We start from the raw sequence: 26567 nt of genomic DNA, 5'->3' as shown, positions 1-26567 counted from the left end.
TCGATGAAATGTATGCGTGAAGTTAGCTTCACATTACGCTTCGATGTGACCAAGTTCATCAATCGTATCGAGGTTATTAACCAATTCGGTAGCTCATGCAAATGTCATTACAAGAATTCAGAATCTCCCAACCACTTGGTAAGATGTATGACATCTGTTCTGTCGAATCAGCTTTTTCACAACTTTTAAACAGTTCGAAATAGATATACTACAGAGATCAATTAATTGCTTGCCACCGGAGAGATCGAAACGAAGTTGGCGTAGTAAGATTGAACAGCCGTATCACTCAGGCGCTCCAGCTGTACATGGCGTAGTTGAAAATGGAGTAATTAGTTTTGTCATAAAACGTCATGTATTTTGAGACCACGAAGGGAGTAATGCTTACAAGGTATTTACTAGATTATAGTTGGTATATGTGTACGTATTTGCACTTCAACGCTGCACCATTTACCAGCAAATTCATCCATACAAACTTCCTTAGGAAAACATGCATGTTATTCGTACACGTACAAGTCTACCTTTGAAACCACACAATCACATACACACACTTGTCCATACACCACTTACAAAAGCTAGTATGTTGCAACACTCATAGTTGTTCTATCTGGCCATATGGGTCGTCTCTTACATGGACAGATTTTACGTATTAGACTTGTAAGATGTTTTGGTTTGAGAAAGTTTGCAAAACCCATCGGTACTTCGATACTAAGAGAGGCCCGTCCACTTTGTCACTGATGAGCTACTTATCGAGAGGGCACCATGCTAGTGTGGGTAGCAACCAGAGCGGAGGAAGGCCGCAGTGGCGAGGAGATTCCTGCTCGACCGTGAGTGGAGGCGGAACGCGGGGAGTTGGTGTGGCTAGTAGCCCTGCTAGAACCAAAGGCATCACCTCCTGCCGATTGGCCAAGAGGCCGGGGAGAAGGGGTCGAGGGGTGACGAGCCGTGTAAGGGGAATTGGTGGTGGAATGAGCTGAGGAGCTGGGAGAGGGAGTGAGTGGGTGAGCTGGGGAGTAGGGTAGCGGCGAGGAGGAGGAACCGTGGGAGGAGAACGTGGAAACCGGCGGGCGGGGGGAGGGTCCACGTGGACTCACCGTCCCTGGTTCCCTGGAGGAGGGAGAGACGACTGATCGCTGGCTAGTGGCCTCAGTTTCTTGGAAGGACCTTCTTCTTCCTTGTGCGTCGTGATCTGGGAACACCTTGGGCCTCGAATGATCCTCCTTCCTTGGGCTGAAGATGGACTGAGCAGCAGATGCATAGGTTGTGTCATCACGATCATGGTGCAGTTCCTGTTTCGGCCAAGCTCCATGTAGCTTCCGTGGGCTGCTGACGGTGGATCCAGTGGGGGACGACATCGCCGTCGTTGCTGGACCGCCGCCGCCAAGGATGATCTGGGTGTGGGGGCCCACAATAACCTGAGTAGGGCCCTCCAGACCAAGCCCGTTGCTCTTTCCTCTCCTCGGCGACGGCGACGGCGCCGGAGCCGGAGCCGGGTCGTGCTTGGCCTTGGCGGCGGGACGTGGAGGCGGCGGCGGTTGGTAGGCGCCAGCTGGGGGTTGGAACGGCTGCGTCGACGGCACCCCCACCGGCGCGTCGGGGTAGGCGATGCCCATGACCGCCGGCGGCGGCTTCCTCTCCGCCGCCTCCACCGGGGCGACGACGGGGCCCAGGCGGTAGGCCACGTTGAGCACGCCGCGGGGCTCCCAGCGGTGCACCTTGCGGACCTGATACGACGCCACCTGCGGCTGCTGGGGCCCCGCGGCCGGCGCGCCGGCCAGGAGGTCCGCGAGCGGGACGACGACCTCGCCGATGTCGCGGTCGCCGAGGACGCGCTCGGCGCGGAGCAGCACGTGGAGGCACGACCCCGCCGCGGCGGCGGCGGTGGGCGGGACGGCGAACCGTAGCGTGGCGTCCCACCGTGGGTTCCGGCCGCCGAAGGGGTCCGGCGCCGTGCACTGCCGCGTCAGGGGGTCGCCGGAGATGGTCACCACCGCGTACACGTCCATGCGCGTGATCAGGTTCACGTTCTTGAGCTCACGCGCCGACACCAGGGTCAGCTCCAACACCCTGTACGCCATGCTTAATTCTGCTAGCTCTGCTGGTTGGTTGAGCTCTCGATCTGTCGGTAGAACCGATAGATAGATGGTCTCTTCGATGCAAAGCTTGAAGCCAGGTGAGCTACTACATATGCAACATATACACACATATATATAGGAGGTGGTGGCTTCAAGCGCCATAACCATAAAGTTCCAAGTTCCACGAGTGAGGAATATTTGACCACCTAATTAGTTTGATTATGAATGTGTACCACATTCGCTTTGGTTACAGAGAACTAAAGAAGTGACATTTTAAGTAGAGTGCGATCAAAGTATTTGAGCTTCGAGCCGTGATTTCCTTTTAAATGTTAAGATTCATCTTTTGGAATGTATGCCCACATTTTCAGTGAAAAACAATTTCGAGACAGCATACATTTTCTACTTTTACAAATATGCTATACACTATGATGGAGTTTGGTTAGCTCAAATGTAACGTAATCTGATTACCGAAGGTAACGAATCCCACTACATATGTTTGGTTACAGTGGTTTGTAATCAACTGACGCTGTAAGCGGATCCCTTACCTAAATAATATCAGACACAACACCCTCCTGATTACGTTACCAGAGTGCAACCAAACAAAGAGGGTAATCACCCATTCCGCCGCCAAATACACTGTAATTTGATTTCTTTTACGTTTACGTTACCTTAGCACGAACCAAACACTGTCTATGTGTGACTGGAGGGACAAGGGAGTAACTTTTTAGGTTTTGTTTGTTACTACTTCATAAAATTTTGATGCTCTGTTTTGTTAACTGCATCTTAAAATTAGTACTCCCTCCGGTCAGGAACACTTGGGACGTTTTGGACAGCACGACACCACTAATTGCAGCACAATTTGGTTGTCCAATACGTAAGTAAACCTGACTGGAGGTAATGGAAAATAAAAAGCCATTGCAATAGCATAGAAAGCATAGGAAGTACAACTCTTTGGTCATGTTTGTAGCAGGGGAACTGCTCTAGAAATTTCAAAACTTGGACCGGTTCCTATGGGTAACAGCCTCAAAGTGATACTTAACAGAATTATAGTCCTCCACCGAGAATTGGAGCAGCTTGCAGTTCAATAATTCTGCAGCTTACAGGATCGGAGCATCCAATCGATTTCAAGATCTACGTTCTTTCTCGAACTCTCAAGAATAATGTCCGTGTGGCTTCTATAGGATGATCTTTGTCCGTCTACTTTATATATGCCCCCTTTTTATTCCTCGGTTTATTCACTTCTCTTGTCGCAACAGGGTTCGCAGTTCTGGATAGGTACCAGTTTGTCTGAAACTGCTTTACAGGGGAACCTTTCATTGTCTACTTTTGATTGAGATCGTTTTTCTAGGAATACATTTGTTGGAATACTATAAAGATTCCCACTAATGCATAATTCTCTTGAGGTTATTGAATGAATTGGTCTTGCAGAGTACACGCAAGGAGTCTTGATGCTCAATGCTTGATGGATCAGATCACTGATGGAATCTTGCTTGCTTGATCGATCTCTATGTAACCGATGGACTTGATTCTTCCAATTTTTCACGCTTTTATTTGTTGGACGGATCGTTATCCAACTCCAGCAGGAGCTGATCGATTGATATCCTGTCCTGTCCTGGATGTCCAAGTCACATTGTGAAATTCACCTGGAGCATATTAAGGCAATCATATATATATGGGTTCTTGGTTATGGAAATTGAGTAGAGGAATGCAAGAATTCACCACGCATAGCGAATCCAACTTACACACAGTCTGAGTATGCATTGCTGTAAAATGATCTTTACATCAATAGCTAACTGTGAATCGTATAAGATGATCAAGTATTTAACCTGCTTGTTCCAAAAATCCAGAATGTTGTGCTAGGGCTCTCCCGTTCAGGCAACTTCATTATTTCTTCAGGTTAATTGGAACAAGCATCATGTTCTTTCCTCCTAACTGGAATAGAAACCTGCCACTGGAAAGAAAACTAGGCCCTTGTTTACTTCCCACAAAACTCCCAACTTTGACACTATGCAAAAAGAAGATTCCTCATCACATCAAACTTGCGGTACATGCATGGAGTACTAAATGTAGACAAAATCAAAAACTAATTGCACAGTTTTATTGTACTTTGCGAGACGAATCTTTTGAGCCTAATTAGTCAATATTTGGACAATAATTCACAAATACAAACGAAACGCTACAGTGTCGCATTTATGGCAAAATGCCAATTTGGCACCTCCCAACTTCCCAAGTAAACAAGGGCTAGAAGGAAATGCACATAGCTTTCTCCGATTTGGGCCAGTGTATGATTTTTTTCTCCCTTACCGGTACCACAAAAATTTTGCATATTGTTCTGCTCAAACATAAAGCTGACAACTTTTTACCTTCCCTTTATGGGATCGATCTGGCTTCTAGAGGCTGTGGGTATCAACCCATCCATCATCCCGGTTCTTGATTCTTGGGTGGGTAGAGAATGATAGATGGGAATAACAAAAATCTGCTCTAATTGCATAGAAATACACTTTTTTAATTCAACCATAGAGTCGTGTAATCTGCGCATTGGCAATATATAGCTTTGCACCTGTCTGATTAGCTTTTTCAGTATCGTAACTAGTAGCTGTTGGCATAATACAGGCCAAGATCAGGATCCATAGTGGAAGGTAGGTGTCTAACAAATTGGTAGAGCACTGTTTGGTTTTTCCTTAGTCAGCAACTGTCAAATGAAGAAAATAGTTAGTTACAACTTTGAGTTCTGGTAACATCCTCATGCCACCACTCTTTTCTAAGTAATTAACTGGTTGATTTAAGAGATTTCTCATAGCTAGAGTATTCAATATTGGAATGGTCATCACAGTTGGTCTTGTTCCTTCAATTTTGTAAGATATTCAGGGGTGATTGCCTGTAAGAATTATGTTTTGTCTAGGACGGTTTCATTGTATCTCTTCTGAATCTCTACTATTAATTTCTGTCATCATTTACTGGTGCGTCTTCTGCAGCACGTCATCGTTCCTGATCTTTTGATATCCATATCATATAATGCAAGTCGATGCTCTGCTTCATTGCTGCTGGAATATGTTCTCTTTATGTCATGCCATAAAGAAAGGTAAACAGAAAATCATTTTTTTCTTCCGGGCCTGGCATGCTATATATGAGCCTATCTGCCTATGCCTTCCTTGGGATAAATGGCTTCATAGCTCTCAGCACTATGCAGCTGTTGGTAAACTTAGCTGACACTTTCTCCTCTCTGGCTCTCTGCTTTGACACTTCTACTAAAGTATGCTACATGGGGTACTGTAGTTAGGATTCATAGCTCTCACACTGTGCAGCTGTAGATAAAATTCGCAGCTGCTACGCGTTTACTCAATAATAATATCGTAAAACTAAAGCTTGTCAAACGGAGGAGCAAGTAGCTTTGGTATATCCGAAATCCTGTCTCTTCCCTTCCAGACGTTTGAGCGGTTTTCATAAAAGATTAGAAACGAATATGGTTGCTAAGATTTCTCAAAACATAAAAGCCTTAGATTACATGTACATGGCAAAGGAAACAAAGACATAATGAAACAAAAAAACCTAGTACACCAAACTTGACAAGTTTAACCTGATTAATGATGAACAAATTCAGTAGCTAGCACTGGTTCTAAGAGATAATCTCAGTGTTGAGAGATATGAATGAGTAACCACCGTAAATAAATTAAACTAATGAGTAATTAACCACCATAATCTCAGTTGAGCAAATGGAGTAACCACCGTAAATAAAAGAGTAAAGTGCAACTTGTCAGGCTGTGTCACTTAGGTCCACATACTCTCAAAATACATATCTAGCTCACATATCTAGCTCCCTAAACTTAGGCTCAGGTGTCACTTAGATCCTTGTACTCTCAAAATGCATATCTTATTTTCTAAACTTGGCTTCGAGTGTCATATAGGTCCCTAAACCCTTGAAATGCAATGCCATCCCACTAATTCAAATTTTATGCTTTCAAGCAAGCCGTTACTTTAATTAACACATTTTTAACTTGTTTTATTGCCCTTCAGCTTCTCCTAATATTCATTCAATAATTTATTTTATAAATCCCTAATTTTAGTTTAGTAAGTGCAACTACGAGTTATTCAAATTTGGACAATCTTTCAAGAATAATAGAGCACACATATCATACACACCTAGCAAGTTAAGATATTGCCTCCAAAGTAAAAGATTATCAATCTTTCTGGATTCAGCACATCAATATTCTCCACACACGTTGAGCTGAAATTCACTTTATTTAGCTATAATTAAATTGTATCTATGTAAAAAAAGTTTGAATCAATTTAATTGAGATGACAATGCTTTTGGAGAGTATATGGACCTAGATGACGCCCGAGGCTAAGTTTAGGGTGCTAGATCTGCATTCTAAGAGTATAGGGACTAAATGACACCTAGGCCCAAGTTTAGTGAGCCAAATATGCATTTTGAGATTACGGGGACATAAGTGACACAGTCAGACAAGTCTAAGGACTCTAAATAAAATCTTACCATCCCAAGTGAAATAATGCTCAACGACCGTGTATGTGTGTGTGGTGTGTATATATATATGTATGTTTTACTACCTGGGTAGGCAGGTAGCTTTTGATGCATGCTTGTACTTGGCTTGGCGTGCTTTCTTCACATGGACGGTGCTGTGCGTCCCTTTGCCTTTTAGCTCCATTTTGGCGACGCAGCAGGACGGGGCAACAGTCTGACAACTAGGTGCAGCAGGTATTCACTTCACATGCCATCAAAGTACCAACCGGCCAACCCCATTATTGTTGCATTTCTCTCGTAACTTAGCCCCTTCACGAAAAGATTTTTTGCATTTACAAAAACGGGATAACTGTTTCATTATTGGCCAACACTCGGTTATCTCGTTTCCAAACCGAAACGTGTGTATCCTTTCATCAATTACTTTTCACTCCGTCTTTGTCTCCTTTTCACTCAAGTACTGAACCCCGGTGTAGACGTGTAGTCACCTCATCTCTCTCTCAACTCTCCAACAGCATCTTCTTGCCTTTGCAGCCGTTACTCTTCTCACACCATCACTACACTCTTCACTCCCCCCTCCAAACCTTCTCCAGCAGCTTAGCTTCCCTTCCTTGGTTGGACGGCTGGTATGTTCTCTCCCTGTATCCCTCCTCATCTTGCTCTGCATTCTCTTTCTAATTTGTTGCATGCTCTTTCCTTTACTTCTTGTTCCTCCTGTGTGTTGCCTTTTTTTGCAAAGATCTGACGAGGTAGTTTCTGCAACTGATCAGTAGGTAGTTCTGCAAGCTGTCTCACATCATGTAAAAAATTTGTTTAGAAAAGGATATGATGTTTACTAGAAGGTGAGGAACTGATCCACGCAAAAGAGTCACTTTGAATTCTTCTTTCCCTTTTTTCTGGTCTAGGATTTAGTACTAATTTGATTAAGCTGAACCTGTAGTATCTATTTGTTGGATCAACCTTGCTATTTGGATCTAGTTTCTGCAAGAAAAACAAAAGATAGCTTTGCAAGCTCTCTCACATCATGTAGATTTTTGTTTAGAAAAGGATGATTACTAGCTAGAAGGTGAGAGTGTCCATCCAAGAAAAAGAGTTGCTTTAGGTTCTTGTTTCCCTTTTCAGGTCTAGGATTTGGTGCTGATTTGATGAAGCTGAATCTGTAATGTCTATTTGTTGGATCAACCTTATCTGACAATTCTATCTTTCCCTACAAGGTTGGTCAATGGCGTCCGAGCAAGCATCAGGGCTGGACCAAGACATCGCCAGTCTGCTTTCCAGCCTCGAGTGTGACATGACCGTGCAGGCAGGTGTCCTCAAGCAGTACGCAAAAATGCATGATGCCGTGAAAGCTTTAGTGCAGGAGAAGGCGAAGACCACCCATGAGAATCAAGGTACCTGCACGATTCAACTTCACCTGAACAATGTAAACCATATGCTTCTTCCCTTGATACATGTGCCTCTGAACCCTTTTCATTCCATTTGGACAGAGATTGAAAGGCTGCAGGAGGAGCTATCCAACAAGAACAAGGAGTTGAGCTGCGAGAAGGAAAATCTGCGGGGCATGAATCAGTTACTCTCTCGCGAGAATCACCAGCTGAGTGTGAAGAATGAGAAGCTCTCTCATGAGAACAAGGAGCTGACTCTGAAGTTGAAGGAAAAGCTCGTTCACTCTGGTCATGCACAAGGGGTTAGTGGTGAAATGAAATCCATGTGCACTTGGAAGATACTATTTGTTATGAGGGTTTTTTTTTCACCTTTGCTTAATTGGAAAGCACAAGGGCGTATCGAAGGTAACAATGAGCCAAAAGAAGAGTTGTTTGATCCAGTCCTGTCAAACCGTATCATTGCTGAGGATTGCGAGAGGAGGAGAGAGCTCTCTGAAATCCGGAAAAAGCTGGTAGAAGTAAGTATATAGAAACTCTTTTATATAAAAAAGAACCTTGAATCTTGTTTGTAGAGTTTTTTTAAACTTATTACTTTAGTTTGAATGTGCTAAGGTTTTTGGCAACATCGACCATCATAGACAGCATATCAGGATAAAAATGATGGGCCAGATAAATGACCAAGCTTTCCTCGACGCTGCCCATAGTAAGCACCCTAACTGCATCATTGCTAGAGATGAGGCAGTTAAGAACTGCTCAGTATGGCAGAAGAAGATTGAAGATCCATTTTGGCATCCATACAAGATGATTACAGAAGATGGACCCAGTGAGGTGAGCAAGCACAAGTAAACTGTTTACTAGCATATATCACCTTCGATTGTTTTGACTACTTGTGCTAATGCAAACATTTTACCTTTTCATAACAGGAGGTTCTGAACGACGAGGATGAAACGCTGAAGAAACTGAAAGCATGTGGTGAAGAGATATATGAAGCTGTGACAGAAGCACTGAACGAGATGGATGACTACAACCGAAGTGGGAGAAGTGTCGTTCCTGAGCTTTGGAACTACAAAGAGGGAAGGAAAGCAACTGTCTTGGAGTGTGTCGAGTATCTGGGCAAGAAAGTGAAGGAGCAGAGCCGCAAGAAGCGAAAGAACAACCCATCTTCGGTTTAGGTAATCCAGTAAAAACTGTTAACTAGCATATATCAGCTGAAGGCTGATAGGCTCTAAAATTATAATAGATTGAATTATCTATAATAGTCAGCTCATGACACAGAATTGTTGCAAAAGAAACTTCTTATCAAATAAGCTCATTCTTGTGGACCTAAACACTATTTACATTTAACTAGCCGATGTTGCAAAATGGAAATATCGCACAAGCTTACAGTCTTTAGTTTGTCTTTATGAAACTGCTATAGAGAATATTTTCTGTTTGGTTCCTCCTGAATATAACTACATTAATACTGCTGCTACATTTCTAGAGGAGTATGTCCAGTATATATGCCATGTTTTGAGTGTGCTGATGTGCCTGGATATTTGTATTTTGATGTTCTGATTCGTTGATGTTGCATCAGGAATTCAACATTGCTTGATCCCATTTATTGTTGCATTAGCAGTTATTATAAATTGGCAATCTGTTTCCATCATGGAATCGTGTCCAATTGAGCCTAAAAGGCATCACAACCCTTTTCCTCTGATAGCATTTTCTTTGGTGATGCAGCTGGCAGTGCTGGTGTTTGTGCCGGAGAAGAGCAATAGTTGGAGTTGTACGTCGTTCTGTTAGCTGTAATGGGATGCGCTAGTTATGGATACTATTCTGTATTATGAAGATTTAAGTGTGCCAGGATATTGTGGCTGAATTGGCTTGTTACATAGGACCTCCAATCATGCCCCAAGAAGACACGATTCTGTCTGGCTATAATGCAGAAGACTCCCTATGACCCTATGGTCTGATTAGACTTATGCTTTATGTTGTGTGCACTTCATATCTTGATTCATGTCTGTGTTTGGGATTTTCCTTGTGCTCTTGTCACTGTTCATGGAATTGTTTTGACATTTCCTTCGGTCCAATGCTGGTTTTATTCAGAACCTACAAAGGAATGCATGGCACTAGCATTTGTCTGGAAAATAGGCAAGCATGGTCTGTATTCACAACACCCCAGTTAGTATATGCTTTAGTTTCCAACAAATCCTCCAGGTCTCCGTGAGATGGTTGGCCAGACCCAGTGGGACACAGTACAGAAAACCGAGTAGTAACAATGCTCAAGTGTGTACAAATTGCCTTAGAATTGATATGACCAACACCAAGCTATGAAGGTGCGGCGCCAAGTCGCCACAACACATAGAAGCCCTTTCTGATGGCTGCTGAAATGTCACGTTGCTATTCAATATATGGTGAATGATCAGGGTTTCCCCCCTTGTTCGTACATTCATACATCACATATTGCTTTTGAATTGAGAATTGGAATGTCTTTGAGTTATTGGCCCTCTATTCAAATACTGATACAATCACCGTTTGGATAAAGTAAAATCATGTTAAACTACACGATGCGTTCAAACACAATGAGGCAACATGGACACCGGCGGTTGTGGCTTAAGCTCTGACGAGATGCAACCCCATGCTTGGTGAGTGATTAGCCATTTTCTGCCCGATCATAGGCATTAGACTTGTGCTTCGGTGCAAAGGTAAATCCTTCTGGAACTTTACCAAGCAACATCTCAGAGATCCTTATCTGCGTACCAAGAACCGATACATCAGCTTTTCAGCCATGTCCTTAGTAGTTCGTACAACACTAAAGAAAAGGAAAAAAAAACAGTGTTCTGCTTACCCAGTCAGCTGCTGAATCAGATGCCATCAGGGTTTCAAGGTCATCCCGGCCACAGTAGCTAGGCGGCCTCCAGTTCAATCGTTGAGGGATGACATCCAACAGGCCAACCGGAATGTAGCGGCAGGTATAACTTAACCATTCTAGCAAGAAATGGCGTGTTGTCTCCACACCTGGAAAATCACAAAACTACAACACTCAGGAGGTTCAAGAATTGACCATTGCAGCATGGAAAACTGATAAATTCATTATTTTATACTCCCTCCGTCGCAAATTGTGGGTCATTTTGGCTTTTCTAGATACATAGCTTTTGCTATGTATTTAGACATAACGTATATCTAGGTGCATAGCAAAAGCAATGCATCTAAAAAAGCTAAAACGACCTACAATTTGAAACGGAGGGAGTATTGTTTATTACATTCCACTAGCCACAAAACCCCAAATCTGTGTAAGCATCTTTAATGATGAGAAAAGACAACTCACCTTTGGAATCAGAGCCCCAATGCTCCAGACCAAAATGCACAAAATCTTTAAGAATATTTAATCTCTCACCAGACGTAATGTCCCAGTGCCTTTGTTCTTTTATCTCAGTAAATAACCAAGGCTGTCAAGCATCATGCATCAGCGCATAATCAGTCATACTATATACATGGATATTCTTGAGGAACAGTAACTTTGAATAAAGATCGGGTATATTATAAGCAACATGGAAAGTAGGCATTTGTCTCCTGCAGCTGCATTGGTGGAATGAACTTGATAAATCTCATTTGTTGATTTGTTTTAGCTGGAGGTGTTAAGTGCTTAGTGTCCTTTTTAACCAGCAAATCTCAATCCTACTACCTGATTTTGTTAAATTAGGTGTTAGGAAGGCTTTGTAACAAGTTTACTGCCATCAGTATAGCCTTGCATGCGTAAATGCTGATGTTGATCAGGCTCTGATCCATGCACATTCTGGCATGTTCCAAAAAAAATAAATGAAACTTATTAAGCTAATAACTGCATACAACAGTCCATGTCATGTCCGGCAAACCTAACATGGGAGGCAATAAATAGAGATGTGAAAGAATAAAAATACTCAAAGAATTATCCTTGGATAGGAGTGCATAGAAAGCTCCATGTGCCCAAACCGTGTCCTAGGATATTGATCTAGTCGGTCCAGTTTAGTTGCAATTCTAACTTCAGAAGAGGGAGGAGGGAGTTTGAGATGAAACTGATGATATTTTTAAATAGTATCTTATATTCCCAGTACTACTGTTCCCCAGAGGAGTCAGGAAGTATAGAAAAATAACTCAAAGGGAATGAACTGCTGGATACACCCACCCTCTTATTTGCTCAAGCTGGAATGTGCACTCTCAAGCATATCAGCAGGGTTCCAATGATGTAGTAAACTAAATAGCATATGGAAAGCTCTAGACAACAAGATTACTGCTAACTTCTGATGTTCTAACATTACTACTTTCGGAAGAGCAGGACACCAAAAGGCAAATAAGTCTAAGAAATCTATTTTCTGTTTCTAAATATGATGGTTCTGACTGAAGTGTACTTCTTTGGACTTGACATGTGTATCTCCATTGTAACTTAAATTAAAAATTATTCCAATGTGAGTTTCCACAAATATATATGGATATGAAGAGGAGGGCAACATAAGTCCCATCATGATGAAAAGGTGGAAGGGATCAGACTTGCTGTCATTATTTTCATATAGAGATACTAACCTTGATAAGAGCACCTCGAGCAATCATGCAAGTGGAAATTTTGGAGGAGTCCGAGACATGCTTGTTCCAGTCAGTAAAGGAGAACACATCACCATTTCCAATGACATGCAAACAGTCAGGAGCCTTCTGTGCACACTGGTAAATATAGTCCCAATCGGCTAGTTTGCTGTAGCGTTGTTGTCGTGATCGACCGTGTATTGTTATGGCTGAAGCACCCCAGTCGTATATGTCTGAAACTATAGAATCAGCACGATTCCTGCCCTCAAAGAAAGCTGTTCTGACCTGAAACCAAACAACAGAGAGGAACATCAGTAAAATGATTCATGATAGCACCACAAATACATGTCAGGGTGCATATAGCAAGGCATCTCGTCATCTGTGTGAAAATACAAAAACCTAGCCCTCATGCATTAATTTAGCCATCCTCAAAAATTGCATGGCTGCACCTGCATTACCTTAACAGTTAATGGTTTTTCAGTAACAGTAGATGCCGCTTGTACAATACTCTTAATCCTCATAGGTTTTGTTAGCAATGATGATCCAGCACCCTTGTTGACAACTATATCAATTGGGCAGCCCATATTTATGTCTATGAAGTCAACTGAACATTCATTATCCACAAGTTCAACTGTTCGAGCTACCGTATCTGGATAAGGTCCACAGATTTGCACCCCAAACAAATCCTCTGATGGATGCCGTCGTAGCAAAGCCCACTCTGAAGCTTGCCCCTACATGAAGATATTATAAGGAAAGACCTCATGAAGAAAATCAAACTGGTAAAAATGCTTCTAGCATATCATATAGTGCATGTAAGAAGAAAGATGAAACAGAGCAAAGGTTTTGATCTACCTGTAAAAGATTTGTGCACATAGCCATTTCTCCACAAGTAATATCAGCTCCCAAGGTTTTACAAAGCCTACGAAAAGGAAGATTCCCGACAGTGGTCAAGGGAGCAAGGTACAGCTTCTCTCGAAAATCTATAATTTTCTTTTCACGTAAATGAGGTGTCGTGATCAGATCAACTCTGCAGGAACTATGGTTATTTGAGGAAACTTTTGATCCATTGCTTAAATTAAGATCTTCAGATTCTGCCTCATTGCCATGAATACCTAATCCATAATGTAGTACATACAAAGGGTTAAAAATATCTAATCTAACGGTAGGAAACTGAGTGAGGAAATCACAAAATATGCAACAGGAGAATTTTAAACCACATCCAAGTTTGGGAACAAATTACCAGTCCCATCATCCTGAGTTCCATCAACTTCAACCTTTGATTTCTTTAATGGCCTTGGCTCCACACATTGAACTGAGTTAACAACCAAAGGTTCTCCCTCTGAATTATCTATTGCTTTGCATAAAGTGAGATCAGGTTCAACATTCACAGGAAGGGATTCAGTTTTGCCATCGCCATTTAGCTCGCATGTTTCATCTGGATTGTCATCATTTGCTGTTTTTGCTTTATTCTTGTTCCCATCCTGCATCATAAATATATCAAACAGATTGGAAATAGCGATAACCAGAAATTAGCAGCAATGAAAGGTTTTAGACTGCTTAGTGAAGGGAGAAAAGGTTATGGACCAACACCACTACATGTTTAAGTAGAAACTTCATATATCATTCCATGAGTAGATTCCTAACAATATACTTGTCCTACTCTGTACAAAAGTATCTAAATAACAGAGCCATGATAACTATCTATTGGAGGAAGAAAGACAATTTGGCTTTCCTCAAAAGCAAGGAAACCCATGCCCATCTTACCTAAATTCAAACCAAACATGTATTTTTGTCCAGTAATCATAAGGCAAGGGTGGGCAGAGAATGCATGCCCTTAACGACCAACAGCAGCAACATGAATCTGTAATCTAGAATTAAGAATAAAATATGGCGCTTTAAAACACATAGATCAATTTTAGTTCCTGACAAAATCATACTAGCGTGCTACCTGGCGCTGATATTTTCAATTTCGAAGCCCTTTGTTACCACTAAATGTCCAATAAGGAAGGCACCAACAAAGTTCTCTTTCCCTTTTGGCAGATGCATTACGTTAGAGCACTAGCAACTCAGACTTCTCTTCATACTGCAGACTGATACTAGGGCATGATCATTTTTTTTGTTACAAATTGCTATGGCATTGTTTGTTCTGAAGAATGATACTAGAGCAGAATCATTTTTTATTGCCATTTTGTGAATATCAGCAGAAACATGTGAACGTTACTGTGAATTTAATATTTATTCTCGCATTACTACCATGCATTTTGGAATAACAACATATATTCACACTAGTATGTACATGCTTATACAATCTAGGATAAAAAACACCCACCCAATGCGAGGGTAAGGCCGTAAAAACATGCAGAGATTTGTTTGAGAAAAAATACAAATGTTCAAGCATTAAATTTTCCTAGTTAGAGGTGCATTAAGATCGGGAAAGCAATAAAACTACACCAGTACCTCAAAATTAGCTTACCATTACCATATGCATTATGTATCCAGGATCAAAGTAACTGATAACCATTTAAGAAACGAAGTAAACACAATGGAAAAAATTCATCGTACTCCAAAAAATTAAACAGAATGTTACTGTATTGTAGAAAATCAAGATTCAAGAAATGCGAGAAAAATTAAATTTTGAGAGATCAGAGAAACTAGACGTTGACAAAAGTGGACTACGTACCTTAAGACCAAGAAGTTTGATCTGGGCAGTGGCCTTGGGAAATTTATAGTTGTTCTTCCACAAGAGCTTTTGAATATCTTTGCTCAAAGGATTTCTCTCATGGTTCCCGTCTGAGTGATTTTGAGGAGCAAGGTTATCCTTATGTGTACCAAGGAACCGACACGTTAGTCCATATGGACACAACTGCCCCAGCGTGGTAAATGGGCATGTTCCTTCAAGGTCACCTGGTTTCTGTGCACGAAAAGCAATTTTAAGGTTAAATAAGTTAGAAAGCTCAATCACCATTTACATAACCACATAAAACAATACCTGAGCCAAATAAGCATTTATGTCATGGCTGAAACGGCAAGAAGTACCGTATTTGCATGAGTCCACATTTCCACTTTTCCCTACTCCAATGCAAAGATGAGAAGTAGACTTTTGTTCCTGCACAATGCAATAAGCTCAGTGGAGCACATAATTGCCCAAATTAAGTTGACAATTAATGGGATATCATTGGCGGTACAACAAGAAATAAAGCTAGCATCAGCATAATGATGTGGATATTAATAAACATGCACTATAAATCATGAAGGTATTTATGATCATAAAGAAAAGTAGAAAATAGTGCCAGATTGCAGGTATACGACACATGTAGCTGATGATTACAAAGAGAAAAGTATGCCAATTGCAGGTTTTACAAGTACTTTAAATATAGGAGACTCAAATAACAAGTCAGTATTAAGCATGGTTATTTCATTTTATTAGAACAAAGCGTCAGAATAAACACAACATTGCAGTACTGCAATATCACTCCCAAGTCCCATCTTAGGATATAAAATTTCTAACTAACCAACAAAATGCAATGATTAAGCAAAATATTTCAGCTTACTAAATCAAGTAATAACTGGGTGCAGAGGTTGAAAGCATCCTGCAAACAAGAACACAGTGGTTTTCTCTTTTGAACAGGCTATCCTTCAACAAAATTTAACACAACAAATAGTACTCACACAACAATCAGAAACCCTGAAATGCCAAAAGTGTTTTACATCTAGCTACCAGTTGACTATCACTTGATAAAAATCATCTCCAAACAGGTTGGAATCTCTTCTTCTATTAATTAATGCAAAGACATGTGTTGCAGAAAAAGAACAACAAAGGCTCAAATTGCAAGTAGCTAGAAACTATGTAAAAAAACTAAATGTGGCATCGGCTCATATTATGCACACGTTTACTGCAGTGTCAACAATAGCTGAGAGCTCATTAATCTGGCAGTATTTTGATATACAGGCACACAAGGCACAGGAATCGACATGATTTGTTAGGAACAAATTACAGCACAACGCAAATAGCACCCAAAAGTGATGTAATTACACTGGGGCGCGTAGGCATTTCAACAAGCACCTAGCAAGCAGAGGTCAATGACGCACTGTAACACTGAAGCAAGCACCTTGCGCCGGCTACCGCGGTAATTACCTGCTGGCGCTCACGTTTGAGCTGGCGCTTAGACTTCTTTTCCCCCGTGACGACGGCCCCGCCGCCGCCGGCCTTACCCTCCTCCTTGGGGACCTCGCGGACGGGCGGCGGGCGGAGGAAGGCGGGTTTGACGGGGGCGACGGCGCGGGCCACCAACTCCTCCGGGGTGGGCCGCGGAGGAGGGGAAGCGTCGGTGGTGACGGCAGGGGAGGAGTCCGGAGGGTCGGTGGCCGGCGCGGTCGTGGCCATGGTTGGAGGCGTGGCGGCGGCGCTGAGGTGAGCTACTGCATACAGGCAGCAGCGAGGGTTTTATGGAACAGGATATTTTTCACAAAAACCCGTGACGGGAAGTCAATTTACTGAAAATGTCTAAGTTATTGTGATTTTTTAGGAAATAAAATAGTGTTACTGTTAATATCACAATAATAAATCATTCATGCCTAGCTTTCTCAGACTTAGCTCAAAATAATAGTAGAAGAGCCAATTTACTGAAATGTTGAAGCTCTTATGATTTTTTAGAAAACAAAAACAAAGTATTACTGATAATATCACAATAATAAAAGATTCATGGCTGGCTTTCTCAAACTTTGCTCATAATAATAGTAGAAGATGCATCATCTATCTTTTTTCCTGTCGGAATTCAAGGCAAACCAAAAATTTAACTTGAATTGGCAAATGACAAGGGAAGAGGATTAAAACCAAAGTGCATTTTTTTTACCATAATAAAAATTGTAATGCAAATTTGCCAAAATCTTAAGGTTTATGCAAGTAATAGACTTTCTATTTTAGTGTTTTGGGTACATGACAGCATATTGCAAGGGGAAGGTGAACATATCATGTGTATGGCAAAACTCTTTATGTCTTTTTGGGTGTTTAGCAGCACTCCACCTTTCAGAAATCAGCTTCACTCCACCAGCTCCACACTTTTGCAGCTCCACTCCACCAACTCCAGAAAAATATGGAGTTGTTGAACGTGTTTGGCATATTGTTGTGCTCCAGCTCCAGAAATATGAGTTTTTTGTGGGAATGTTCTATTTTGCCTTTGGTGGTTGGATCGGTTGAGTTTTTAGCATGGTTTACATTTTTTTTCCGCTGCTATCAGTACCGTTCGTAGGTGTTTCTGAGTTTTTTTCCAGCTGCTACAGTAAAATAGGGTACATTACTTTCTTCAAGGGTTTTTTCCCATGGCAAAAAATATTGAACCAAATAATGTTGTACCGAATGAAAGGTCGCAACAAATACGGTACAAAATCAATCTTTCCAATACAAACTAGTTCCAAGTAAGAGAGAGTGCGGTGGCTAGCTCATCACGAAACACATCCATAGTTGGCGCGTTGAGTGCGGAAGTTAACCCATCTGACGCCGCTTGCGAAACTGCATATTTGTTATATCTTTCCGGTATTGTAGGAACAAAATTAGGATCACGATCAAACCGAGCAAAGTCTTCATCTTGACCTCCATGCTCACGAATGAAATTGTGAAGGACCATGGTAGCCACAACAATCATCTTTTGCTTGTACATGGGATATGGTGGCATCTTCCAAAGAATTTGCCACTTCATTTTTAATAGTCCAAAAGATCGCTCAATCACATTGCGGATAGATGAGTGAACCCGATTGAACCTTTCCATAGGCGTCTTAGGTTCAATACCTCTATGCCATTCCGGTAAATGATACCTTTCACCCTTGTAAGGAGTGAGGTAGCCAGGACGATTAGGATATCCCGCGTCCACAACGTAGTATTTGCCTATATTCACATAAAAATAATATGAGTTATGGATTAATGCTCCATGATAATCACATTCATATATCAAATTGAACACATGTTACCTTGTGGAGGATGTGGAAAAAATTCTTCATCCACTCTGAGTGCATTGTACAACACACTTGTATCATGCATAGCTCCAGGTTGTCCCGTGGAAACATAAGTGAAACGCATGTCAAAGTCGCATACCGCTAGTACATTTTGAGTGGCTACCCCGGTCTTTCCAATATATCTCACTTGCTCATCAGGTGAAAGAGCAACACGGATATGAGTGCCATCAAGTGCACCAATGGAGTCTTTGAAATGTGGATATGCACGTTTGTCATCTCTTATCCTTTTATGGACTGTGGAGAAGTTGGGATTCTTTGGTCGAATGAAATCTTTCGCCATAGCCATCAAAGCATTTAGCACCTCATCAAATTTCCTACTAATAGTTTCGCTAGAATGTTTAAATCTATTTTGAGCTCTCCTATTAGACTCGTTTCCAGCACATGTGTATAGGAACATAGCAAGCATCTCTTTTGTGCTAATGTGCATAGAAGGTCGCAGCCCATACCTTCCCACCAACACACCATGAAGATCCAAGAAGATTTCATTGTTCATACGTAGTTGTCTATGACATTCTTCAGGACTTTTCATTGTCTCTAGCAGCCATCCTGTTCCACTTACACCAGATGTCCTTGGTGGGTTTTTAACAAGGTAAGTCAGCATATATTTGTGCAATTTCTGCAGCACCCAACATAAGATTCCAAAAGACCTCGCTTTCATCATTGGAGTCATCACTATCGCTCTCACTTTCCTACGGATAAGAGATCATATGACATATAAAATAAAATAAGTACTTGGCATTAAAATAACACTTAAGGTTGAATGACAATACTTCAGTCCAACAAGTAAGTAAAAATTGAAATAACACTGCAGTTTCAATAACAATAGTTCATACGAACAAAAAAGAATTATTAAAATGACACAATTCCTCAATTGCCATACTTGGCATTGTACTTTCTATGAAGCCAATTAAATCTAATCTCGTTTGTTGGCAGGGTCATGAACATTTCCCTTTGGTCCTTCTTCACAAACAACTCTGTGGCGATATAATGCTCATCTGTATCATATCCTGCCCCACATTCCAACACAAGGTCCATGACTTGTTGCACAGTTACTTCACCCAAATTTTTAGATGTAAAAGAGGAAGCGGACTCAGCAATCTTGGTTACTTGTTCCTGAATAATTTGTGCTATTCCAGTTCTTTGTTTCTTTGCTGGTGGAATTCTTTTGTTTGCTAACAAAATAGTAGGAGAAGGAGTAACCTCTTGGACCTCATCTGTTTCATCCCAAGCAACTCTGTCATCGTCACAATCATCAGGGACATCATGAACCTCATTCACATGTCCGTTGTCAACATCCTCTTGTGTTGGTGGTATGATGGGATTAGAGCTCATAGGATTCCAATGATCGCTTTCATCATTAGTTATGACAGCAAACATCACTATCAAGTCCTCCTCATTTTGCAACGGTTTTTTTTGAAACTTGTCGCAACCTGGAATCTCCTGCAAGGACATCATCGTTATTTACAAAAAGAAATGACATGAACCTATTGCTTAACAGAAATAAAATAGTTTCGGAACTCACCGCCCTTGCCTTCTTCCACCACTCATCATCCATATGAATCACACCTCTTGCTCTGTCCCATCCCGCGCCCGTTTGCTTCCTCATTAATTTCTTCCAAGTCGTTAAATCGGTCTTCAACTTATCCCACTTGTTCTTCATTTGCCGCTTGATCAAACGAATTGCAGTGAGGTTGAAAAATTCATTGCTGACCTCATCATAGCCTACTGAGTTCAAATGAGTGTTCGATCTATTCCCTTTCTTAACTTGTTTGGCAAACAATGAACATATGATCGTCGTGTTTGCATCAGTCCATTCAATTGAATCACCCTGAATAACATATGACAGTCCATTGAAGTACAAGCATTCAAAGTAATCTGACCTCGTTGATAAAATCACAATTGTTATTCAGTCACAATCCATATAACATGCAATCCATATAACTCTTCTAGCGGTACAAATACCTTGCCTATCGGAGGTGCTCACAGGAGAGTTTAGCATGCACCACATGATGTCTAGCAGACTAGCAACTAAATACACCCTATGTTTCATGGCCAAGTGTGCGTGTGTGAGCATTTGCACAATGTTTTGAAAAAAAAGGAAAATAAAAATAAATAAAGTGGGAAACAAATGGGACCGTTTCGGAGTCAACAATCAAATTAACATCTATTAGCGCAGCAAGTGTTCTTTTCAAAACTAGAAGGCTTGAGATCGATAAGATCAATCCAATTGAGACCTTAGTTGTGACCAAACACATTGTTAATTGTGCCAAAGCTAGACAAAGATTAGTAATCCAGCAGCAAAATTTGATATCTAAATGCATGATCCGCAAATTCAAGCAGCAAGTGTACAGACAACAAGTAAAATGATCAGCAAACTGTGCGCTTGATCACTGAGCCTATTATGCAAAGCAACAGCGATGAACTTTGACACGACGGAAAATTAAAAGTAACTCAACAGATTCTACCATAAGCCTTTCACTCCTGATCCAGCTATCCAAATTGACTTCACAAGCATATTTCTATCTTGCAGCTGAAAGATGACAAACAATTATACAAGTATCACTGGCTACATGAGTTAGTTTTTCCATTACCGTGTTAGGAGCGTTTCTCTTTGATGCCTTCTCGCTGCCATGCCCGGCGCCACAGCCACGGCCACGGCCGCCACCCTGGCCAACACGGCCACGGCCTTGGCCGCCACCCCTGAAATTGCCAACACGGTCATGACCTCGTCCGCCGACGGCCAGACCTTGGTCACCATCATCCTGGGCCCCAAAATCACCCCTGGACGGATCTTGCTCCATGCCTGATGCCTCCCTCGTCGCGTCGGTCATGCCGCCCCTCGACGCGGCGCCCAGACCGGCGGGGGCCACCCTCGGCGCGCCGCCCAGACCGGCGACGGCCGCCCTCGGCGCGGCGGCCAGGCCGGCAGGGGCCACCCTCGGCGCGACGGCCAGGCCGGCGGGTGCCGCCCGCGATGCGCCGCCCAGGCTGGCGGGGGCCGCCCGCGGCGCGGCGGCCAGGCCGGCGGGCCCTTCCATCTCTGCGGCGACCAGGCCGGCGGGGGGCTCCCTCGGCGCGGCGCCCAGGCCGGCGGGCGTCTCCCTCGCCGCGCCGCCCAGTCCGGCGCCTCCGTCCCCGTCCATCTCGCCAGAAGAGCGCCGGCGGCGGTCGGCGGATCGGTGGAGGCGCAAGGTCGGGCGCAGGCAAATGAGTAGCGGATGGGTCTGGTGTTCTTTTTCCTTTTGACCGGAATCGAAGGGGTACTGTGTAACGGATGGCATGGTGGGTAAATAACTACGAACTCCACGATGAGGTCTGTATTCAAGGTTTTTGGAGCACCCCTTGAGGTACTCCACCAAAATCGTGGATCTACCCCCCTGCTCCACGTTTTTCCTGGAGCCGGAATTGCTGGAGCCGAACACGTTTGGATGCGATTTTTTTAGAGTTGGTGGAGTGGAGTGATTTTTGGTGAAGTGAAGTGCTCCCAAACAGGCCCTTTGTTTGATATAAGCCACCGTATCCATGATAAAATGGTTGGATTAAAGGCGTGTTTGATTCCTATTCACATGTTCCACACCTTTTTTTTTTGCTAAACCATACCTAGGTTTTGCAAAGCAATGGGTCAATGATAGGTCGAACGCGGGGCAAAAAGATTTGGCTAGCCCTAGTTGTTGCTGGAACTAAACAACTGTCTAAGAAAATAGTGGCACGACTAAGGTTTAGAGTGGCAATGTTTGGCTATGAACCAAACATGTCCTAAAGTTTGCTATTGTTTGAGGGGGAAGGTGGGGCACGTTGGAAAGGAATGGATATGTTACTTAATAAATTAAAAAATTGGATGGGAGTGCGAAAAATACAGTATAATAAACTAGCTTTTGCTATGATATATGGTGTGAGTTGAATAGCTTTGCCTAGACGATGAAGCATGATTATGATTATAAGTTAGAACTAAGTTAACTGTCTTGCTCCTTGGAACTGAAACATAGTGCCACTTATCTAAAAATAAGTATATAACAAACTAGCAAGATTACAACAAGGGTTCCTTGGGACAATTTTTTATACTTCAAAGATGTTTAATATTTATTTATCATTGATTTATTGCTGAATTGACTATGTTCTCATCTATATAGTTATAATGAACCTAGTGGCATCAAACTTTTACTTTAGACATCACCTAAGGAGAAAAGGTAGCCCCTGTTGATGCTCGTTATCGACATACTTTTACCCATGTTTGACATGAATTCATGTCACATCGAATATTCAGAGGCTAATTAGGAGGACTAAACATAAGCTAATTATAAAACTAATTATACAGATGGAGGCTAATTCCCGAGACGAATCTATTAAGCCTAATTAGTCCATCATTAGCACATGTATACTGTAGCACCACATTGTCAAATCACGGACTAATTAGGCTTAATAGATTGGTTTCACAAATTAGCCTCCATCTGTGCAATTGGTTTTATAATTAGTCTATATTTAATACTCCTAATTAGTATGTAAACATTCGATGTGACAAGAATTTTAGGAGCTCCTAAAGAAACAAACGGGGCCTTAATACCTAAACTATTGATCACACCTAATAACGGATCATTTTCACTTATACTTTGTATTTTGGAGGATATTCTGTTTTTGCAGGAAATTGGACCTAAAAGCATATTTTTGGATAAAGCCTTGAATGAGCAACGAACTAGACGAAGGTCAGTGGGCCCAGAAAGGGCCCAGGCCGATCGCTGTATAGGGCTCTCTAGTCCCACCTCGATCTCGTTTTTGGCAAGCAATTATTCGAGATGACTTAGGGGCTAAGTTTGTGAAGATATGACAAGAATCAATTCGAGATCAAAGAGAAATCATAGAAGATCAAGTGAAGATTTGAAAAATTACTGAAGATCAATCTCATCCTGAAGCTATCGACGTGTCAGGGCCACATGCAAGTGAAAAGAAGACTCCAATGCATCGAGGGAGACTTGGAGACGAAGCAGGATGCGAGGGGCCAAAAGGAAGGCCCAGGCTAATCGACCTGTGGTTTCCTTTGCACCATCACCTTCCAATTTTAGCCATGCGCTCTCTGGATTATAAATAGCCTAAAAATCCACCAAGCCCCATATCCAAGATGACGTCGACGTGAAGTTGCAGAGAAGCGGAAGGAGCTTCAGGGACACCTCTCCGGAGAGCCGAGGGCCGTGCAGTTGCCCTTAACCTGCTTGTGCTGATAGAGCTGATCGTGACATGATCTTTCTTGTGTAAGGTGGGGGGTTTCGGGATTCGAACCAGAGGTGTAGATTTAAAGATGATTTTTACTATAATCATATTTGTGCTATCCATGCTCAGAATTACAATATATGCATAGTCTAGGTTGCTCTAGATTGGTTACCTCTGCTCTATCTATTATCTATTTGTACATGCTTAGTATATTGGATCTGAATCTCTAATAAACACCAAGTTAATACTAACGATGCTAGTTGAAATAGATCTTGTGATATAAGTTCCACGGATTAATAAACCTTGGGGGAATACTTTAAGGGAAGAGCTACAACTGATTTGTATGCATGCGGTTCACAATTGGCATGCTAACAGCCGTCAACAAGCTTTTCTGGCGCCGTTGCCAGGGAACTAATAGTGAATTTCTAGTTTAACTAGCTTTTCTGACGCCGTTGCCAGGGAACTAATAGTGAAGTTCTAGTTTAACTATGCATGTGTAGATATAAATTTTTGTTCATGATTTTTCAATCTTTTCTTTTTAATCCTTTTCTTTTTGTGCAATCTCAATCAAAATTTCAGATCTAGTTCTTGTACATATGTGTTTGCTTTCACTAACGCTAACAGGAGATGGACGGCTACCTCTCCGACAAACTAAAAAAATTTTGTGGATGATCCTGAAAACATTACAGGAAAGGGAGACGTTTAGCACAAGCAAGAAAGCTGGAGATCAAATCCTCAGCTATAAATGAAGAATTGGAAGTGTCAAAAACATCATCATTATCTTCTTCAAAGTCGACACCAGTGTCAAGTCCAAGAGAGGCGCCAGTTGTGCTAGATGCTCCAATACCGAAGGCACCTACAATGGGAGATGAACTTGAGCCAAAGCATACTATTGGGGAGCTGTGCATCCTAAACATCACTGATTTACCCATCCACAAGTTGGATGGCAAAGGGCGACCATTCACCATCGGTACTTCAAGACTCAGGATGGTGTAAAGTTTGCCTTTGACTGGCAAGGAGGATTCTAATCTTCATCTACAAGCATTTACGCAGCTATGCAATACCTTCGATATGGATGGAGTTAACAAGGATCAACTAAGAGTAAGGTTGTTTCCCTAATCTCTACTTGGAAGAACGCTTCAATGGTTTTATTCTCAACCACTAGCAACAATTTAGAATTGAGATGAGTTGATGAAGGCCTTCATAGCATAACATTATTCACCAGTCAAGATTCAGAACCTGAGAAGCAGGGTAGCTACATTTGCTCAGTATTCTACTCAGGGTAGCTACCTTTGCTCAATATTCTACTAAGAACATTGATGAAGCCTATGAGCATTTCAATGACTACATCCGTGCAATTCCACATCAAAAGTTCTTGAGGGAGGATCTAGTTCAGAAGTTCTATCAAGGGCTCACAATTGCACCAAGGGTAATCATCAACGCATCGGTTGGAGGATCAATCATCGACCTCACCCCAACTCAAGCTTTCAAGTTATTCAAGAAGGTTGCAGACAATGATTCTTGGGCATCATCTGGGCATCTGTTCCCAATTCAACTAGCTGGAAATTCTCAAGGTGTGTTGCAAGTGGGGAATAATCAATTCTTCAAAGGGAAGATCGATTCGTTAATGAGGAGACTCGAGAAGATGAAGATAAAAGAAACTCATGCTATAGACCTGTAGCTTTGCCTAGACAATGAAGCATGATTATAAGTAGAACTAAGTTAACTGTCTTGCTCCTTGGAATTGAAACATAGTGCCACTTATCTAAAAATAGGTATATAACAAACTAGCAAGATTACAACAAGGGTTCTGTGCAATAATTTTTTATACTTCAAAGATGTCTAATATTTATTTACATTGATTTATTGATGAATTGAATATGTTCTCATCTATATAGTTATAATGAACCTAGTGACATCAAACTTTTACTTTAGACATCACCTATGGAGAAAAGGTAGCCCCGTTATCAGTGTTGACGCTCGTTATCGACACACTTTTACCCCTGTTTATCTTCAATAATGACATGAATTTAATACCTAAACTATTAATCACACCTAATAAACCGATCATTTTCACTTATGCTTTATGTTTTGAAGGATATTCTATTTTTTGCAGGAAATTGGACCTAAAAGCATATTTTTGGATAAAGCCCTGAACGAGCAACGAACCAGACGAACGCCAGCAGACCCAGAAAGGGCCCAGGCCAATCGGCCTATAGGGGCTTAGGCCGATTGGCCTAGGGTTCCCTGGTCCCACCTCAAGCTCGTTTTTGGCAAGCAATCATTCGAGATGACTTAGGGGCTATGTTTGTGAAGATATGACAAGAATCACTTCGGGATCAAAGAGGAATCATAGAAGATCAACTGGAGATTTGGAAAGTTACTGAAGATCAATCTCATCCCGAAGCTATTGACGTGCTAGGGCCACATGCAAGTGAAAAGAAGACTCTAGTGCGTCGAGGGAGACTTGGAGACGAAGCAGGATGCGAGGGGCCAAAAGGAAGGCCCAGGTCGATTGGCCTGGGGGTTTCCTTTGCTCCATTGCCTTTGAATTTTAGCCACGTGCTCTCTGGACTATAAATACCCTGAAAATCCACCAAGCCCCATATCCAAAAAGACGTATATGATGTGAAGTAGCAGAGAAGCAGAAGGAGCTTGAGGGACACCTCTCCGGAGAGTCGAGGGCCGTGCAGTTGCCCTTAACCTGCTTACGCTAATCGAGGTGATCATGACATGATCTTCCTTGTGTAAGATGGGGGTTTCGGGCGGGGCCAAAGGTATAGATTTAAAAATGATTTTTACTAGGATCATATCTGTGTTGCTTTGCTATCCATGCTCAGAATTACAACATATGTATAGTCTAGATTTCTCTAGATCGATTACCTC

At 42.0% G+C, this 26567-nt stretch overlaps 4 protein-coding genes across 5 annotated transcripts; 1 reads left to right on the top strand and 3 right to left on the bottom strand.

The window, feature by feature from the left end:
• Positions 1-477: 477 nt before the first annotated feature.
• LOC101757495 (mucin-1) lies at positions 478-2164 on the bottom strand. The gene has a single exon (XM_004974961.2). The coding sequence runs from the start codon at positions 2073-2075 to the stop codon at positions 744-746; it is 1332 nt and encodes a 443-aa protein (XP_004975018.1). The 5' UTR covers positions 2076-2164; the 3' UTR covers positions 478-743.
• A 4841-nt stretch (positions 2165-7005) lies between these two features.
• On the top strand, positions 7006-9918 carry LOC101757106 (factor of DNA methylation 4). 2 transcript variants are annotated; one of them, XM_012847623.3, is made up of 6 exons: positions 7006-7175; positions 7764-7940; positions 8037-8452; positions 8532-8762; positions 8858-9106; positions 9654-9918. In XM_012847623.3, exons 2-5 carry the CDS (start codon positions 7772-7774, stop codon positions 9104-9106), a joined length of 1065 nt encoding a protein of 354 aa, XP_012703077.1. In that variant the 5' UTR covers positions 7006-7175; positions 7764-7771; the 3' UTR covers positions 9654-9918. The 2 variants fall into 2 exon arrangements, with proteins under 2 accessions (XP_012703077.1, XP_022684170.1); XM_022828435.1 differs by having other exon boundaries at positions 7011-7175; positions 8547-8762.
• A 326-nt stretch (positions 9919-10244) lies between these two features.
• Positions 10245-16897, bottom strand: LOC101756688 (tRNA-dihydrouridine(47) synthase [NAD(P)(+)]-like). The gene is made up of 10 exons (XM_004974959.3): positions 16606-16897; positions 15460-15576; positions 15151-15381; positions 13711-13951; positions 13323-13582; positions 12929-13201; positions 12474-12755; positions 11242-11362; positions 10762-10931; positions 10245-10665 (listed from the first exon to the last, which is right to left on the bottom strand). The coding sequence occupies exons 1-10, from the start codon at positions 16852-16854 to the stop codon at positions 10567-10569; spliced, it is 2043 nt and encodes a 680-aa protein (XP_004975016.1). The 5' UTR covers positions 16855-16897; the 3' UTR covers positions 10245-10566.
• A 4043-nt stretch (positions 16898-20940) lies between these two features.
• On the bottom strand, positions 20941-21622 carry LOC111257917 (circumsporozoite protein-like). Its single transcript, XM_022828270.1, has 2 exons — positions 21071-21622; positions 20941-21009 (listed from the first exon to the last, which is right to left on the bottom strand). The coding sequence occupies exons 1-2, from the start codon at positions 21620-21622 to the stop codon at positions 20941-20943; spliced, it is 621 nt and encodes a 206-aa protein (XP_022684005.1).
• Between the last annotated feature and the right edge of the window lie 4945 nt (positions 21623-26567).

The sequence above is a fragment of the Setaria italica genome, chromosome VII (genome assembly GCF_000263155.2).
Source record: "Setaria italica strain Yugu1 chromosome VII, Setaria_italica_v2.0, whole genome shotgun sequence".
Classification (NCBI taxonomy): Eukaryota; Viridiplantae; Streptophyta; class Magnoliopsida; order Poales; family Poaceae; genus Setaria; species Setaria italica.
Note: the sequence above shows the minus strand (reverse complement) of the source record. Positions and strands in the feature narration are given on the sequence as shown.

What these genes read in the sequence shown, in the direction of transcription:
- LOC101757495 (XM_004974961.2), bottom strand. Translation starts at nt 2,075, where the DNA reads ATGGCGTACAGGGTGTTGGAGCTGACCCTGGTGTCGGCGCGTGAGCTC.
- LOC101756688 (XM_004974959.3), bottom strand. Translation starts at nt 16,854, where the DNA reads ATGGCCACGACCGCGCCGGCCACCGACCCTCCGGACTCCTCCCCTGCC. An exon ending in TCAAACGTGAGCGCCAGCAG is followed by an intron (nt 15,577 to 16,605) that starts GTAATTACCGCG and finishes TGCATTGTGCAG; the next exon opens with GAACAAAAGTCTACTTCTCA. An exon ending in TGTGCACAAATCTTTTACAG is followed by an intron (nt 13,202 to 13,322) that starts GTAGATCAAAAC and finishes ATCTTCATGTAG; the next exon opens with GGGCAAGCTTCAGAGTGGGC.
- LOC101757106 (XM_012847623.3), top strand. Translation starts at nt 7,772, where the DNA reads ATGGCGTCCGAGCAAGCATCAGGGCTGGACCAAGACATCGCCAGTCTG. An exon ending in GACCACCCATGAGAATCAAG is followed by an intron (nt 7,941 to 8,036) that starts GTACCTGCACGA and finishes CCATTTGGACAG; the next exon opens with AGATTGAAAGGCTGCAGGAG. An exon ending in TCCGGAAAAAGCTGGTAGAA is followed by an intron (nt 8,453 to 8,531) that starts GTAAGTATATAG and finishes TTATTACTTTAG; the next exon opens with TTTGAATGTGCTAAGGTTTT.
- LOC111257917 (XM_022828270.1), bottom strand. Translation starts at nt 21,622, where the DNA reads ATGGACGGGGACGGAGGCGCCGGACTGGGCGGCGCGGCGAGGGAGACG. An exon ending in AGAGAAACGCTCCTAACACG is followed by an intron (nt 21,010 to 21,070) that starts GTAATGGAAAAA and finishes GTCATCTTTCAG; the next exon opens with CTGCAAGATAGAAATATGCT.